The 18,717-nt window shown below is 45.2% G+C and overlaps 2 protein-coding genes across 2 annotated transcripts; both read right to left on the bottom strand.

Annotated features, from left to right (window-relative positions):
• Nucleotides 1-583: 583 nt before the first annotated feature.
• On the bottom strand, nt 584-3,440 carry pithd1 (PITH (C-terminal proteasome-interacting domain of thioredoxin-like) domain containing 1). Its single transcript, XM_012818383.3, has 6 exons — nt 3,075-3,440; nt 2,769-2,812; nt 2,445-2,522; nt 2,175-2,279; nt 1,658-1,766; nt 584-920 (listed from the first exon to the last, which is right to left on the bottom strand). Exons 1-6 carry the CDS (start codon nt 3,270-3,272, stop codon nt 819-821), a joined length of 636 nt encoding a protein of 211 aa, XP_012673837.1. The 5' UTR covers nt 3,273-3,440; the 3' UTR covers nt 584-818.
• Nucleotides 3,441-4,089: 649 nt separating this feature from the next.
• Nucleotides 4,090-18,393, bottom strand: eloa (elongin A). The gene is made up of 12 exons (XM_042710710.1): nt 18,211-18,393; nt 17,246-17,302; nt 16,834-16,946; nt 15,859-16,565; nt 15,319-15,611; nt 14,637-14,751; nt 13,470-13,622; nt 12,919-13,016; nt 8,226-8,406; nt 7,735-7,867; nt 7,323-7,456; nt 4,090-4,859 (listed from the first exon to the last, which is right to left on the bottom strand). The coding sequence occupies exons 1-12, from the start codon at nt 18,319-18,321 to the stop codon at nt 4,798-4,800; spliced, it is 2,157 nt and encodes a 718-aa protein (XP_042566644.1). The 5' UTR covers nt 18,322-18,393; the 3' UTR covers nt 4,090-4,797.
• Between the last annotated feature and the right edge of the window lie 324 nt (nt 18,394-18,717).

Below are 18,717 nucleotides of genomic sequence, written 5' to 3'. Positions count from 1 at the left end.
AAATAAACTTTAAATAAACTCTGTCCCCTGAGACGATGTGACTTTTTTCAACTAAAAAAAAAGCAGTTGAAGTTAACACTTGTTTCTCAACATCAGGATGTGCTGTAGGGTCTGTGCACAATCACCAACTGAACATATCTTCACCATATTATAGGCTGGAACCCCAGCTAGCTACTCTCAGGACCACTGCATTCATCAGCTCTACAAAGGCATATGTACATACCTTTGTACGGTCACAAATGAGCACTATGGCCCCAGCAAAAGATTGAGAGCAATAGACTCGCTGAGCCAGACTAACATACTCAGGCCTCTCAGTCACATGTGAATAATGACTACCCTCACATAGACACTCACAAAATCCTGATAAACGAGCAGACCTCTGACCACAGCAAATTAGAACCGTCCTGTATTACATAATGGTACAGCTGTGTGCTAGATGCCCTGCAGGCCCCCCGGAGTTCAGTGGTTTTGTGTTTAATAAGCAGTGGCAATGACAGAAGTCAGAAAATGTCAGGTGCTGTGTGCATCTATAACTTACTAGTGCTAAAGGCTAGTGCTTTCTGTCAAATCAATGCAAGTTTCATTTCAATTCTCTAATCTTTATTATCGCACCACAATTAAGGTTGCATGTGGAAACATTGGAGCCGGTTGGCATCTGCATGGCCTCACGTCTGCGGAGGTGCTCCCATGTCCTCTGGTCGGAGTCCACTTCCTCCCTCTCCACAGCATCTCTACCGGTCAGGCCCATTTAAGCAGCCAGGCTCCGCCCTCTGGCACTCTTTAGTGTGGGTGTGTTTCCGCATGTGTGCGTTTGTGTGTCATGAGATGAAGTGTGTTTGGGGGGTGAGGCTTTGCACTTTGTGATCAGCTGGGTTGGCTGATGCCTCGTAATTACAAATGGTTACCTCATGTCGGTGGGCCTAAGGGGGGTAAGATGAGAAGTGAAAGAAAAGGAGAGACGAGAAGGAAAAGAAAAATAGCAGAGATGAAAAGAAACAGAGGTGTTTAGATGAAGATGAGGCACATGTCAAAGATTTAGTGTAAACACACATAGCATGGGGCCAGATCTTTTACTCGCTAAATAGACACCGTGACGGTGACACCGCAGATTGCAGTGAAGATGCCAGTGCCATTCAGCCAAACACTCAGTCATGCTTAACAGAAGGAGTGAAACTAATAGCGCTCATGAAGTTTGGCTGATGCTCAGCTTTCTGATATTTGAGGACACTTATCACTTTACAGCTTCACATCTGATCTCATTGCTCAGTCTCAGTCACTTTCATCTTCACTGCTGAGCCATCATTTAGCAGAAACCCCTCTCAAGACTGCTAATAATTAAGTATGGGGACGTGAAATACTTTGATGACTGACCACAAGCATACGTGAATTGGTATGTCTGGACAATAAATCTGGTCACCATATGTGTAACACAATGTAAGGTATGCGTGTTAACAATTGACCTCAGTGAATATGGATACTGTATGGAGCTGTCCATTGGTCACACTCAATATTAAGCATGTTATCACAGGAGAAGCTTACCAAATTGCATTTTATCTACAGAGAGATAGCATTGTAACATGTGCCCATCTAGGTTAGGATGAGATCAATTTAATCCAAACATACTCCATTTCCAAACACATAATACCCACACACCCACCTGTGTGAACTCCCCTCTCAAGCCAATATAGTAGACGCGCGTCGACTCTGCACCAAAGTTTCGAGACAGATGGATGGAGAGGTGCTCCACATTAGAGAAGCGGGCGATCCTGAGGAGAGTGGAAGTGTCAGGTGAAGTCACAGGGCCTATGGGCTCAGGGTGGATCATGACATCTTGATAGAACCCAGAACACTGCCCCTTAACACTGATTGAACCCTTCACTATTCCCAAATGTTCTGTCCACTTAACAGTATAAGTACACATATATAAAAACAGGACAGGATGGAGAATCAGTTGCTAAAAACTGGAGCCAGATTCAATGTCAGCCATGTATGTCTGATACTGAAGGTCAGGGGCTCAGGCCACTGTCTGTGCATCAGCCAGAGGCTAAAACACAATCTATTTTGATAATTACAAACAGAAAATATATATATAAAGAGAAAGACATGAGTGAGAGAGTGAGGGAGTGAGAGAGTGCATGTCTGTGTGGCTGACGCATCTTAGCACTGATTTTTACTTTGTTGGGTACTCCAGCTCAGCCAGCGGGTCTCTGTTCAGACGAAAGGCCTGTTCCGGCTCTCGGCCTGTGTCATCAAACGACATGTGTGGGATATTCTTGTACCTAAAATAAGGATGGAATCAATCATGTTGAACCAGGCTGTCCTGCAGCAGGTCATGCCCACGTCTAGCCACCAATGACATAACAAAACGCCATCAATGCAGACAGGACAGGAAATGGTTTAACATACTTAAACATCTGCTTGGGAATCAAAGCCCACTCACTTACAGTCTCATCTCTGCAGGGTGAGACTCATCATCCTCTCCTGAGATGATGATTCCCTTCAGCTTCACACTGCCAGTAAACCTGCAGAGAGAGGGTTGGAAGGTGAAGAAATGCTCTGCTACGGTCTCGGGTGGTTACTGCAATATGGCATTACAGAGGGGTGTAGCTAAGATGCTGCAGAAATCAAACACCACAACATAAGACTGGAAGCTTTATAACATATAAGAGGGATACGAGACTGAACATGATCAAGTGGTGGCAGAGAATGAGGGTGATGTTGATGGCAAGTGAGAACATCAGATAAGTTAGTAGAACGAAATAGCTCACGGAATATTGAAGAGTAGTTCTTCATCAGCGTCACTCTCAACAAACTGTAAAGGATATGAAAAAAGCATAGTCAAAATCCGGAGAGGAATCGTATGAATATTATAGACAATGCAGAACAGCTGTAACTGATGTAAAAGATCAGGCTGCAGGGATAACAGTGTCTAAAAAAACAAAAAACCGTCTCTGCTTTTATCTCTGACACACTAACATAACAGTAGCGGTGACGTTAAGGTAAATAAACGTTGCCCGAGTGGCAGAGTGGCATCCCAGAACATACCGAACATATTGTTAAACCTAAAAGTCTACCTTCTCGCGGTCTTTACGTTGGTCCCATGGTTTAAATACTAGCTTTCCGTCTCCATCACGACTCTCGTTCAGGCACTGCATTTTCTCCAAGTCAACGCGCATATATAACGCATACTCCACGCCGCGCTCCGCTGGCTCGTGGTCATCTTCACAACACCCGTGATGGTGTCCACCGTGGCCATGGCCGTGTCCGGACATATCAAACACAGCAACTATTCAGCTAACTTCAGAGTCTCTATTCACTTTCTGGGGGACTGCTGATCAACATCTCCCGAAAATTCGATACATGAGCTTCCTCACGAAGTTCTCTATCACGTGTGACACAACATCCAACCAAGTCTCAAGTCACAATCACCTGTCAAATCAAGGCAAAATACACCTTTAATTTTCATTGGCCAAAACATTAGCGTTCATAACCAATCCGGTGTTCATCAGAGAGTCGCCTTGTTTAGACGTAGGAGACAACGATTTCTGATTGGCTAATTTAAAAACGTTTCCTTTTAGCCTACGCCACTCAGTGGCAATTTAAAGAATTACACCCAAGCCAGTGTCTGCACTTAAATATAAACTACAAAAGTACCTTCACTCTAGAAGCCCCGACGTTGCAGTCTCACAAGAATTTCTCTGGAAGGCTAGGATAGATGACGAGAAATAACTCATCATGCTGATACGAAACAGGTGTAGGTCTAATGGTAAAAATACATCAGTTAATTAGGGTAAAAGTGTGGTTTGCGTAGCCTACCTCTCCATGACATTTTGCAATATTAAGCTCATCGTTCTATGCTCATGTGCAAAAGTGGTACACTGCTGAATAAATCCGTTATAAATAGCCTACAGACATGTTGGATCAGATGTAATAATTTCTTCAGTATATTTTAAGGAGGCTTTCATAATATTGACATCCTAAGATAAATGAAACAATAAAATAAATCTTAACATATGGTAGTCTACATTGAGCAATGGTTAAGAACAATAAAACAACATGTTTTGAATACAAAAATGGCGTTCAAACAAATGAGGGCAAAAGTCAATTTTATTAAAAATGTTCATATTACATTTATTAAAATCTATTAAAATTAATATTTTTGATCCACTTGTGTTTGGCAGGCTCTGAGGAGTCTGGCCCCGATGGTTTAAATAAATAGTTGCATTAAGTTGCAGGGTTCCTATGAAAATTCTCACTTTTCCCATTCTCGCTCTCAGTGGTGGTGTGTAGCCCAGCGCTCCACGAACACATTCTTTACGATACATCAAGTAAAACCCCAGTGTGAATGTTACACTCAGACCTGCACACAGTGTGAAAACAGGGGGATGTAACAGGTATACGTGTATGTGTGATCTCACCGAAAGAACAAAATTCAAATCCATGGGTTATTTGATATCCTACCAAATGCTATGTGTTTTAAAAATATGAATGCCGTAAAAGTTCATAGCCTGGTATCTCAGCCCATTTGTAGTGCCAGCCTTTGAGTGAAGAATAGATAGGACCACACGCCAGGATGAATTTGGTGTGTGTGCGTGTTCTGGTGTGACTGAAGGGGTCCAGTGGTCGGTCCAGAACATGTATAACCATAAAGACATTGTAGGATTAGGCAGGGTAGGGATTTGAACAGACACATTTAAGAAATCCTATGGTGTGTTTCCTCTTTTAAAAAAAACAAAACTACAGTCTTTCACTGCAGTCAGTCTCTCTCTCTCGCTCTCTCACTCTCTCTCTCTCTCTTTATCGCCTAGAGAAACGGTTCTTGAATGCTTTGATTGTTTTGGCCATCATTGGAGCAATTTCTGAAAGAAAACAAAAAAGACATTTAGGAGGCTGGTAAAGAGACGATTATTGCATTTTCCATACAACTAAATGTATTCATTTCAATTTATCTTTAATATTTCATTTTAACGGTGACAACTGAGGACCTCTTTCGAATAAATATTCTAAGTTTACTTTAACTCTGTGCCATGTGGAAACAGAAGCTATTCAACAGCACTCACAATGATCACAATAAACAGCCCCTGGGGCCAAAAGTAGCCCCTAACAAGCAGAGGAGGGGGGGGGGAATGTAATCCACAAAACATTTGAATGGGGTCTCCTACACCTACAACAACTCCTGCGCCAGTAAGGCCAAATCACATATATTCCCTGAACACTCTGCTTCCAGGGATAAGTCTTGAATCACTAGTTGGACCGAGTTAATGATATCAAGCTGTCAAGATTGAGAAACCACACAAGTATTTTCATGGTTTAAAAGGAATGTGAGTGTCAGACACGATGCAATCAAGAACCTCACACCAGGAAACGACTGGGCAGCAGTTTTAAGTTTAGATTGGTAATTTAAAGGGTACAATGTTAATTTAAAAGGTACGATGTCTACAACACCTCTGTAAGCATGTGCATGTGTGCCTTATTTGAAAAACAAGTAAGACTTGCATTGCCTACATCTTTGTTTGTATGAGGAAACAATTAAATTCACCGTGATGGCTACTTCCTCTATGAGTCTTCAGACATTTGAGATCAACCCCCATTTCGCTTTTTACTTTAGTGCTTCCTCATGCAAGTTGCGCTCAACAATTTAGCAAGAACATTTTATATCAGAACTTTTGGACAATACATTTAAGAGTGAACTCTAAAGCGCTAAGATTCTTTCAGAATTCAGGCCTACACTTATAACAAAAATCAAGGGTTTGCCTTAAAGGAGATTAGCCTTGGTATCAAGACATTAGCCCCATTTACACTATGTGCCGTCTGTACACAGTGCTAGAGTTCCTGTTGCATTTACACTCTGGGTCTACACTATGGGTCATGTAACTAACGCCACTGGTGGAAACTTTTGGCACTGTTCCAAGTTTGCCATCGTAAATTATGGAAAGGGAGTTGTGTTCCTGGTTAAGGCCTGTTTTAAGCCTAGCTCAGTACAGTACAGTGTTAACGCCCCCTGGGCCAGGAACTAAGTTCAAGCACCAGGTTTGACCCAGTGTATTGTGTGCTTCTAGGCGTGGACACTGGGCTATCTGCCAGTAAGGACCATAAAAGATTGCATCTGTGCACTTATTTGTTGCTCAGGAAAACAATATGGAAAGGCAAACAAAGAGACAAAAAAAGTAAATTTCCTGTTTTGTATCAAGAAAACAAATTCTTCAAATTCCATTAACACCACAATGCCTTACCTACGCAATATTATAGGCAATTGGAAAATACATTATGTGGTGGGTAAAGAATATTATTGATATAAAATATGGTCTAAAGGTTTACTGATATAAAATACATTCCCTAGAGGGTCCTCATTTAATCATTTTGTCAGTAAATGATTTATATTGATGTGTAATTATGTCCTTTTGCAATATCTGTTGAAATTCTCTTCTACGCGACCCTGTATCTGAAGTGGCTCAGCTCAGACCTCTGGCTGGTGAAATCCATAAATGTTCACAGAAATAACCCATACCTGTCAAGTCTCATGTCTCGCACAGATTTTCACACTCAATAGCATCTAATAACAATGACAAGTCCAAAGACAAACTGTTGCGCAGTGCAAGTGAGAGACCGCTGTGCTCGCACCATACTGCTCATGTCTATACACTATATGTCCACGTAGCAGTTATAATACATTGTTTGAATATTCAGCGGGTAAACACCGCCATCACTGAACAACTCCTTATCTCTATGGGGTGACCATACACCTGTTTACAAAATGCTGCACAAATGTAACAATATATTTATATGTGTTGTCTTTTTGTGTGTGGGGTTGGTCACAGATTTCAACCACTGACCTCACACATTTCAATCATGTTAACCTGACAGGCAAAACCTTCCCCCCTGGTACATTTCGACCAAGATTTGTATCAACAGCCTTGATAAATTGCATTCAATAGTCACTCCACCCAGTCTCAATTCCATACTTTAATCCAATTGGACATTTGATGTGGTAAAAATGTATGGTTTATCATTTTAATTTGACCACCAATTAAAGCTTAAAGCCTAATAACAGTCCAATACAGTCCAGGAACCACACAGTAGATATGTGATTTGCAAATAAGTGATTTGCACTTTTTGGTCAACTGTGGGTTTAGAATCAGCAGTGATTCAGTGTGAGTATGAGGCAGAGGTAGGTCCATCGGAGTAAGCTTAGAGTGATTTAGTGTGAGTATGAGACAGATAGGGTCCATCGGAGTAAGCTTAGAGTGATTCAGTGTGATTATGAGACAGAGGTAGGGCCATCGGAGTAAGCTTAGAGACCCGAAGATAAATGCAGGACTTACTTTTGACCTGTGGTTTGTCACGCGCGCTGTGCCCTCCCCCAGATACAGAGGGGCGGGATGGCTCGGGGGGGCTGCTGTATGAGGAGTGGGCCCCGTCATCCGACTGGGAGCTGTAGGCCATCGCCGGCTTGATCCTGATGGGAACACAAAGGCAGACACAAATTCAAATAATTTTGACATTGAATACAAATCTGATTTTATCATTAAGATTTCAAGTACTGCTTTTTATTAATCAATCAATTACTGTTGAATATAATATAAATATGCTTGAATGTAGCATAGACAAATGTATGCAGCATAAAGTATACACTAAATTGCAAGTGTTTTTGCAGATGGATTTCTAACCAGCTGATGTCACCTCTGTCCCACCCTGGCAACCATGCACACTGTTTCACCCACTCCGGTGTCTTACCGGACTGCAGGTAGTCCAGAGCTGGCGCTGGAGCTGGAGGTTCCGCTGTTGGTGCCAAACTTCTCCTGGCGGCGACGCACATCACGCGGAGGCTTGGCAACCGAGTTCACGTACGCCATCTTCACCTGACGACCTGTCAAGGGAGAAGCACAGAGCTAAGTGCTCATCAAACACAAGGAGCTCCACAATCCTCACCAACACAACCGTATCTCATCACCACACAGTCACACAACTCCAACAGCAGCTAGCCAAATCCACACACAGTCAGTCAGTCAGTCAGTCAGCTATTAAAATCCACTCTCACTGTTCCATGGGACTATTATTAGTCCATTCCATTCTCCATGGGTTTAAATTGGGCTCCTCTGGAACCCTGGGATCTACAGTAGGTGACCTATATATGCCTCATGGTATGCATGCGTGCACCTTTAGGGCATCTAGCGTGAGCCAAGCTGGCAGTCCATCCCCATGGCAACGGGTGCCTGTGTGTTTACCTTTAGGCTTGTTGGCGTGGGCCGACTTGATGTTCACCGTGAGCCTGTGCAGGCGCTCATCCCGTTCGTCGTGCTTGCGCAGGTACAGCTCCCGCCATGACTCATACTCCTGCGGAGTCTCCCGCTTGAAGTCACGCTGGCAGTGCTTCATCCACAGCTCATCTGTGTCCTCCAAAAAGTGCTGCAGGGGAGAGAGAGAGAGAGAGAGAAAAAAAATGAAGGATCACAATGTTGTATTTGTTTGTTTGTGTATGTACAGTGGGGAAAATAAGTATTTGAACCCCTGCCGATTTCGCAAGTTTGGCCACTTGCAAAGAAATGTGTGATCTATAATTGTAAAGGTAGGTGTATTTTAACAGTGAGAAATAGAATATCAACAAACAAATCCAGAAAACTGCATTTAACATTTATAACTTTATTTGTATTTGATCAGAAAATAAGTATTTGAACCCCCAAGCAAACAGCAAGAATTCTGGCTCCCAATGACCAGTTATGTGCCCAAGAAGCACACAGATTAGTTCTCATTAGGCCTAACAAGGTACACCTGATCTCAACTGGTGACGTGTATAAAAGAAACCTGTCCAAAGAATCATACTTCACACCTTCTACCTCACCACAATGGGCAAGACCAAAGAGTTGACCAAGGACGTCAGAGATAAGATTGTAGACCTGCACAAGGCTGGAATGGGTTACAAAACCATCGGCAAGCAGCTTGGTGAGAAGCAGACAACTACTGGTGCGATTATTTGTAAATGGAAGCAACACCAAACAACTGTCAATCGCTCTAGGTCTGGGGCTCCATGCAAGATATCCCCTCGTGCGGTATCATTGATTATCCGAAAGGTGCAGAATAACCCCAGAACTACAAAGGGGGAGCTTGTGAATGATCTCAAGGCAGCTGGGACCACAGTCACCAAGAAAACCATTGGCAACACACTACGCCGTAATGGTTTGAAGTACTGCAGAACTCGCAAGGTCCCCCTGCTCAAGGAAGCACATGTACAGGGCCGTCTGAAGTTTGCCAATGAACACTTGAATGATTCTAAAGAGGATTGGGAGACAGGATGTGGTCAGATGAGACCAAAATCAAGCTCTTTGGCATCAACTCGACTTGCCGCGTTTGGAGGGGGAAGAATGCTGAATATGACACCATCCCCACCGTCATGCATGGAGGTGGAAACATTATGCTTTGGGGCTGTTTCTCTGCCAAGGGTACAGGACGACTCCACTGCATCGAGGGGACTATGGATGGGGCCATGTAACGTGGAATATTGGGCTTGAACCTCATTCCCTCATTCCCTCCCATTGAAAACGCAACCTTAAGGATTTGGATCTGCAAAGAGGAGTGGACCAAAATCCCTCCTGAGATGTGTGTAAACCTGGTGACCAACTACAAGAAAAGTCTGACGTCTGTGCTTGCCAACAAGGGTTATTCCACCAAGTACTAAGTCATGTTTTGCTAGGGGTTCAAATACTTATTTTCTGCATCAAATGCAAATTAAGTCATAAATGTTATAAAATGCAGTTTTCTGGATTTTTTTTGTTGATATTCTGTTTCTCACTGTTAAAATACACCTACTATTACAATTATAGATCACACATTTCTTTGCAAGTGGCCAAACTTGCGAAATCGGCAGGGGTTCAAATACTTTTTTTCCCCACTGTATGTTTGTTTATACTGTATGTACTGTATATGACCTGGGGAGCCTGAGGAAGGGAATCTCCCAGGCTACACACAGCTAGAAACCGAGGATTGAAGAGCACTTCCTCCCGCCTGAGCAAAGTGAATCCACGGAAGGCAGCTGGCCCTGATGGAACACCTGGCTGCGTGCTTAGAGCCTGTGCTGAGCAGCTGGCCGTGGTCTTCAAGGACACTTTCAAATGGTCCCTGGCTCCCCATTATGGCTACTGTTACGGCTCTTAATAACTTCCATCGCACCCACCACCATCTTCGCCAAGTGTTTCAAGAGACGGATTCTTTCAAACCTGAAATCCTGTCTGCCTGCTACATTTAACCAACATCAGTTTGCCTACCATCCGTCTCAGATACTTTGCCATCTCCACGGCACTCCACTCTACCCTGACCCACCAGGACAATCATCAGCACATCCTTTAAGATAGACAACCTCTCATCCTCCACCATCACCCTGAACACCGACGTGCCACAAGGCTGCGTGCTAAGCCCACTTCTGTACCCCCTGTTCAGCCATGACTGCGTTCCTGTTTATAGCTCCAACACCATCAAGTTCACAGATGACACCACGATGGTAGGTCTGATGATCAGACGTGACAACGAGAAGGTCCACCCGGCCGCGTGGTGTGCCAACAACACCCAGAAGGCCAAAGAGATCATCGTGGACTCCAGGCGGTCTAGGAGCCATGCGCAACCCCATCTACATCAACAGAGCTGCAAAAGAGCTCATGTCAAGCTTCAAGGTCCTTGGCATCCACATCTTTGAGTCCCTAAACTACTCCATCCTGGTCAGAAAGACGAAAAGGCACCTTCACTTCCTACAGAGCCTCAGGAAAGCTCAGTTGTGCCCCAGGATACAGGGGGACTTCTACCGCTGCACCATTGAGAGCATGCTCACAAACGGCATCTCAAGAGTGGCATGGCAACTGCTCCGCATCAGACCATAAAGCACTCCAGCAGGTGGTGAAACCTGATCACCGGCCCCCAGCTACCCACCACCAACAACATTTATCACCAGCGCTGCCTGAGCAGGGCGAGACACATCATCAAGGATGCCTCCCACCCTAACCATGGACTTCCATGGACCACCGCCAGGCCTTACAGGAGTGTCTGGTCCCACAACGGCAGGCTCAGGGAGAGACACTGTTCAACTCCACACCAGCACTGTAATAGCATCACTGCACTCACTACTGCACTGTTTCAGTACTTTAATGAACATGTTATTTGCACTATTCAACTGTACACATGTTGGTTATACTTCTCTTTTCTCTAACTCTGACCACTTCCCTGTATGTACACATTTAAAATATTTACATATATAATATTTGATTATTGTAACCCTCCACTGCATATCAGTTGTACTTACTTTTCCTGCAATGATCTGTAAACAACACTATACTTTTGCACTTCTGGTTAAATGCTAACTACATTTCATAGGCTTCGTAAACCATACTCTGCATAATGACAATAGTTCAATCTTATGTATGCATGTTCAGCGTACTACAGGTCCTTTTAGGGGTGTGTGTGTGTGTGCATGTATGTATGAATGTACAGTGTATTCAGAAATGTTTCAGACCCTTTCGAGTTTTCCACTTTTTGTTATGTTTCAGACTCATCTTGAAATGTTTTTCATCAGTCTACACACAATACTCCATAATGAAAAAGCTATGCCAGGTTTTGGAGTGTTATGTTAATTTATAAAAAATAATATCCTATTTACCTAAATATTCAGACCTTTTGTTATGACACTTGAGCTCTTGAGCATCCTACTTCTATCAATGGTACTTGAGATCCTTCAACAACTCGATTGGAGTCCAACAGTATCCATTGGCCATAATTAGGAAAGGCACCCCCCGTCTATATAATATCTCACAGTTGATGTTGTATGTCAGAGAGAAAACCAAGCCATGAGGTTGCGAGAACTGCCCGTAGACCTACCAGACAGGATTGTGTCAAGACACAGATCTGGGGAAGGATACAAGAAACTTTCTGCAGCACTGAAATTGCCCAATTGATGGTAGCCTCCATCATTCTCGTCTTCCTATATCTGGCCACCCAGGCAAACTGAGCAATCGGGGACAAAGGGCCTTGCTCAGACAGGTGACCAAGAACCAAATGATTACTATGAATGAGATCCAAAGTTCCCTTGTGGAGATAGGAGGACCTTACAGAAGGACCACCATCAGTGTAGCACTCCACCAATCCAGCCTTTCTGGTCGAGTGGCCAGACAGAAGCTATTCCTCACTAAAAGGCACATGACAGCCCACTGGGAGTTTGCCTAAAAGCACCTAAACGACTCTCAGACCACAAGAAGCAAAACCCTCAGGTCTGATGAAACGAAGATTGGTCTATTTGGCCGTTTGACAATTTCCTATCAGTGTGGTGGAATCCAGGCACTGAGCATCACCTCATTAATACCATGCCTACAGTCAAACAAAGTTGTGGCAGCATCATGCTGTGGGCATGATGTTGTTCTGCGACAGGGACTGTAAGACTAATCAGAACAGAGGGGAAAATAGGCACAGAAAAATATAGCAATATCAGCAATCCTGAGTGAAAACCTTTTCCAGAGTGCTCAGGATCTCAGGCTAGGGCAAAGGTTTTAACAAGACAATAACCCGAAGCGTACCACCAAGACAACACAGGAGGAAAACTCAGTGAAAGTCCTGGAGTGGCCCAGTCTGGGTCCAGACCTGAACCCAACAGGAATGTCTCTGGATAGACCTGACGCGATCCAACCTGGTTGTGCTTGAACAATTCTGCCATGAAGAATGGGAGAAACTTACAAAAGAAAGGTGGGCCAAGCTTGTAGGATCATTCCTAAGAAGACTTGAGGCTGTCATTGCTGCCAAAGGTGCTTTCACCAAGTATTAAGTGAATATAGGCGTATTTCAGTCTTATTTTTCATATAGGCATATTTCAGTCTTATTTTTAATAAATTAACAAAACACTCCATCCATGAATCCATGTGTGTGTATCTATGCGAGTGTGTCACCCACCTGATTGCACTCCTCAATGCGGTACAGCTGTTCTGGGGTGCAGCGTTCCAGAACTGGCTCCAGAATCTCAAATGGTACGCCCCCAACCTCATCGATTGCTAAGGAAACATCATCAATCATAAATTAATCCAGTGCAATAAAGAGTCTAAAATGGCCTCTCAAACTGGTGATGTCACCACACAAATCTCCTACTGAAAACCTATAACTCAGAACCTCACCACAAATACAACATCATTCACTATAGACACCATCGATCAACGCAAAGACATTCTTACAAAAACATACAACAATAACATCCATCAATAACATTAACATTCTGGAAACGAGATAACTATTAGCAATGGCTAATCGCTAAGATAATATGTATGACCTAATACACTTAAAACACAGAGTTTGTAATAACATGCAGAAGATATCTACACGTACAATGTCTTTGTGGCTGTTTTGGTGGTGCATAGTAATGCCATAATATAAAGACACGGTCTAGGTACAGACTGACATAGAGATACAGTACAGTACAGTACAGTACAGTCTCCCTCACAGGGACTCACAGTCAATGTTGTTCTGGAGGACTCTGATGCACTGCTCATATAGGGACATCATCTTGGGTAGGTAGGCCGTCTTGGAGCCGGAGTACACCGTCATTTTAGAGTTAAACCGTCGGCCTGTGAAGCCGGAATCCTCCTCTTCATTCGACACAGGAACTAGAGGAAGGAGAAGCGAAATGTATCAGTCTGCTGTCCAGATTGACTTACTGGAGAGAGATGCTAGACATCTTAACACTTGAGCTACCCATTAACTTGTACTCAACACACACAATTTAGCATAACAGTCATATACTATACTACTGCTACTACTGCTGCCACTACTACTGCTACCACTACTACTGCTGCATCCACTACTGCTGCTACCACTACTGCTGCTGCTACCACTACTGCTGCTGCGAACACTACTACTGCTGCTGCCGCTACTGCTGCTACCACTGCTGATGCTGCTACCACTACTGCTGCTGCTGCTGCCACTACTACTGCTGCTGCTGCTGCCACTACTACTGCTGCTGCTGCTGCCACTACTACTGCTGCTGCTGCTGCTGCTGCCACTACTGCTGCTGTGAACACTACTACTGCTGCTGCCGCTACTGCTGCTACCACTGCTGATGCTGCTGCTGCCACTACTACTGCTGCTGCTGCTGCTGCCACTACTACTGCTGCTGCCACTACTACTGCTGCTGCTACCGCTACCACTACTGCTGCTGCTGCTGCTACCACTACTGCTGCTGCTGCTGCCACTACTACTGCTGCTGCTGCTGCCACTACTACTGCTGCTGCTGCTGCCACTACTACTGCTGCTGCTGCTGCTGCTGCTGCCACTACTGCTGCTGTGAACACTACTACTGCTGCTGCCGCTACTGCTGCTACCACTGCTGATGCTGCTGCTGCCACTACTACTGCTGCTGCTGCCACTACTACTGCTGCTGCTGCCACTACTACTGCTGCTGCTACCACTACCACTACTGCTGCTGCTGCTGCTGCTGCTGCTGCTACCACTACTGCTGCTGCTGCTGCCACTACTACTGCTGCTGCTGCTGCCACTACTACTGCTGCTGCTGCCACTACTACTGCTGCTGCTGCCGCTACTACTGCTGCTGCTGCTGCTACCACTACTGCTGCTGCTGCTACCACTACAGAGTTGAAAATGTCAGAGAGAGTGAAAGTCACCTTTACGTCTCTGCGGGGACACGGGCGTGTGGTGTTCTATAGAGGGGAGGGGCCGGTAGTTGGGCTGGATGGCTGGCAGAGGAATGTCAGGCAGGGTGGGCATCACGTCCACCACCTGGGCAGAGGAGAGAAACAACGCAGTCTGTTACTCCATGGAGACATGGCATGGAGACTGAGGGAGGAGTGCTGGTGAGTTCCTCTAGGAGTATGTGTGTGGCTGTGAGGCACATGTGGAGGCTCCAGGGCTTAGAAGAGTGGGACAGGCTTGGCCCAGGCATGTAGTTTAAGGAGTGGAGGAGCCAGTGCCTCTAGCAACAGCTCTTTAATATGGCTCTCTAAGTAAAACAGAAGACATCTAAGCCTCTCTCTCTCTCAGTCTTCTCATTCCAACACTTAGTCAACCGAGTGAGGAGTGTATTGTGGGTAAGTATTGTGGGTTGGGCACTATTCTCAGGTAATACTAAACATAATGACAGCATCATCTTTATAAATGCCTCTGAAGTTACTCCAGATCAGTAAAACTGAGCACTTGAACATCGTAAATCACAAAACACACAAAATCGGAAACATCAAAACTGAAACCACAGAAATAGCAAAGTGGTTGCTGGGTGCTCTAGGGGTGAGGCGAGCTGGCTGGATAATGGGTGGAGGAGGCAGGTGCATGTCGTGCATGGGGCCTCACCTTTCTGCGTTTCTCAGGTGTGGGGGCGATGGGGGTGGAGGTGGGGCTCGGAGCACGTTCGGAGCGCTTGCTGCTGCGGGAGCCGTTGGTGGTGCTGGGTTTGGAGGGGTGCGCTGGGGGTGGAGGAGCAGCAGGTCTCGGGGAAGGCTTAAGCTGCTGCGGCTTCTTCTTCTTCTTGGTTGGGGTGGGCGCATCGTACGTCAAGAAGGACTCGAAGGACATGGTTGGGGTCTCAAAATCGTCCCTGTCCTCCTCCTGAGGCTCCACCTCCTCTCGCTTCACGTGAGCCCTCCCTGCCAATGACACAGACGGAAATTAGTCGGCCAGGTTCACAGGTCCGACTCTATGGAGTCACTGACGAAACACAACTCAATCACAACTCACTAACAGCCATACATGCCCTAAATATTATACACACATTTCACTTTCATACACACATTCATCACCACAAACACAAATGCAGACCAAGAGCACCACCATATACACATGCAAACATATCACCATCACACAGACACAGACACAGACACAATATATATTTACCATCGCTTCCTCCCTTCTTCTCCTTCCTGCTGTCATGTGGTGTGTGTTTCCTGTCGTGCGGTGCGTGTGTATTTTTGTGTTTGTCTTGTCGATGTGTGCTGCCGCTGCTGCTGCTACTCGGTTCCCGGTTGCTGCTCTTCTTCCCTTCAACACCCCCAATACTCGCCGCCGATTGAGGAGGTTGTTTCCGCCGCTCCTGCTCCAGGCCACCGGGGGTGCTGTGACGTTCTCTCGGGCGGTCTTTATATTCTCTGGCTGGGTCTCGGTGGGGCTTGCTGTGGCGGGGCTCTTTCCGTGGGGGACTGGGCGCAGACTCTTCCTGAGGACTGTCGTAGGCCGGCTGGTACTGTGGCAGGCGTTCGCCAGCGAGACCGGGCGCTGTGGGGCTGTATGCTTGCGGAGGAGAGGGGGAGTAATTGTGTTGGTACCGGCTGACGTGTTCGTGTTCATGTTCATGTTCGTGTTCATGTTCATGTTCGTGTTCATGTTCGTGTTCATGTTCATGTTCCTCCTCTTCCTCCTCTTCTTCTTGCTCATGGTGCTCGTATTCTTCCTCCTTTTCCTCGTCTTCCACCTCCTCCTCATCCTCCTCCTCCTCCTCCTCTGCGTGGCGCATGTCTTCGGGAGAAGGTTCGCGTGCTCGTTTATGGCCTCTTTTAAGGTCTAATGCTTGTGAGTGTGAGCGGACATCTTTAGTGGGAGTAGGCCTATGGGAAAACATGATGAAAACCAACCATTTAAAACAGCTTTCGGGAGAGAACAGTGTCTTTGGACAACCAGCAATAGAATTATAGATGAGCATTACAATCCACAGCTAGGGTGTCCATTGTCACAGATAATAAGATGTATTGTATTTGTATAAGATTTGAATTCCTCACCAAAAGAATCCCCTCTCATTTATTACATGAAATCATCAGCTATCTGAACAGCAGGCAAAACTAGAGACGGCAAAGCACCAATGACACATTAACTTACCGATCAGCAGGCTGGGGCACAAGTTTCTTCCATTTAGCCACTAAGCCCTTAGCAAACTCTCCCACTAAGTCATTTTTCCGGAGAGAATTCACAGTTTTCCCAACACCAGTTTCCTGTCAGGGAGGGACAGAGGTCATTTTTACAGGTTGCATGTAGACACTGCTGGGGCTAAACACGACTCACTCATTCACTACTTCCACGACAATATCTGAACAAGATCACTGTGTACATAAAGTAGCACACATTAGTGTTATTACACTCAATAAAGATACCATGATGGAGCCATCACAGTCGGAAACAGACTGGTGATGAAGATGTGCTACAATCGCCCAGGGCAACGCGAGACAATCTGTGCATAATCCCCTCATAATAATGCCCTTGCTGTTTCTCTGGAGACAAAACGTGCACTCACCACCAGGATGTCCACAGTCATGGGTAGCTCTGCCAGCCTCTTCAATGTCTTCTGCAGCTAAACACACACACACACACACACTTATCAACCCACAGTACAAGCTGGAAGTAATACCACACTCACGTCAGTGTTGTCAATATTAATTTAGCAAATTCTTACACTAAAGCAGGGATTGGCAAACATTATCAGACATAAGCAATGCAACACCCTAGGTCCAAGTCCAAGGTAGCAAGAGAGAGGGGGGGGGCACAGAAAACCAGATCTTCTGAGTTCACATTTGCACCAAATAATGTGACAAGCACCTGGCACCAGGTGCGACCAAAAGGAGTGAGAAATCTGACTCCAGTGTCTGTGCATGACCATGTTGGCTATGTCTACGCCTGGTGACGTGGGCCTAATCATGAGTGGGGGAGAAAGTAGCCTACGTAAGGGCTACGAGAGTTCTGTTTACCCAGCAAGTCAGCGGGGCTTCACGGGGCTTTGTGAAAAATTGACTCCTTTCTAGGCCATGAACACAATCGAGTTTATATCCCTTGTTGTGGTGCAGTATATAGCTAACTGGTCTGATCCGACACTGTCTGAGAGGCAATATCATTGTATGACAAGTGCAGGCAACAGTGTTGTAACCACTGTCTGCCTGTTTCCGTTACGCTGGCTACTTCAGGAATAGCTGTGGTTGACATTTCTTATGCCTGCGTTTACGGCTTAAAAGTGTCGTCGAGATTTCTAATAAAACATCTTAAGATATCATTATATATATATATCATACTAGATACTGCGATCCACAAACATAATCTGCTTCAAAGTGAATGCATTTAATGCGTGACGTGCTGTTGTAAAGCAGCTAGGATAGTGGACTAGGCTACTTTCAGTAAACTGCGTCGCCACGTTGGACAAGAACCAATCACAATACGATCGACCAACATTAGTTTACATCCTGCCCTCTGCAATCCACCGGCCTTTACCTTCCGAGGCTCTTGGTTCTCGGAGAGTCTGGACTGCAATCTCTCCACCGCTTCCAGCAGCTCCTCCGCCATGTTTACAAGTGGAACCGAAGGCCCCGGAAACTGCTTCATGCCCCAGCTCCGCGGCTTCACCGTACCTTTACTGGCATGGAGCTCCCGGAACTACGTCACGAAACAGCTGACAGCAGTGGAGTGGTATAATCCATTATTATTATCATCCAGGTAGGGACGGAATGTTACGTGTATCGGAAGGATCCCTGCGAAATCGCCTCTACAGATGAAACAAGCAAATATATTTGTTTTAATTATAAAAAACGGTTTCTATATTTTCCAATTTAACTCCATACCTTATTCTGTTTACAAATTTAACCAAAGCTCACTAAACTACAGCTTAAGTACTCTTCCACATTCCAGAATAGTCTTTGTGTGTTTCTTGTGTGTAGACAACGCTTAAGGTAATGTTATGACATCATCGTTATACCCATTATTACCAGTAACCCAGTGCAT

The sequence above is a fragment of the Clupea harengus genome, chromosome 19 (assembly GCF_900700415.2).
Source record: "Clupea harengus chromosome 19, Ch_v2.0.2, whole genome shotgun sequence".
NCBI classification, from domain to species: domain Eukaryota; kingdom Metazoa; phylum Chordata; class Actinopteri; order Clupeiformes; family Clupeidae; genus Clupea; species Clupea harengus.
Note: the sequence above shows the minus strand (reverse complement) of the source record. Positions and strands in the feature narration are given on the sequence as shown.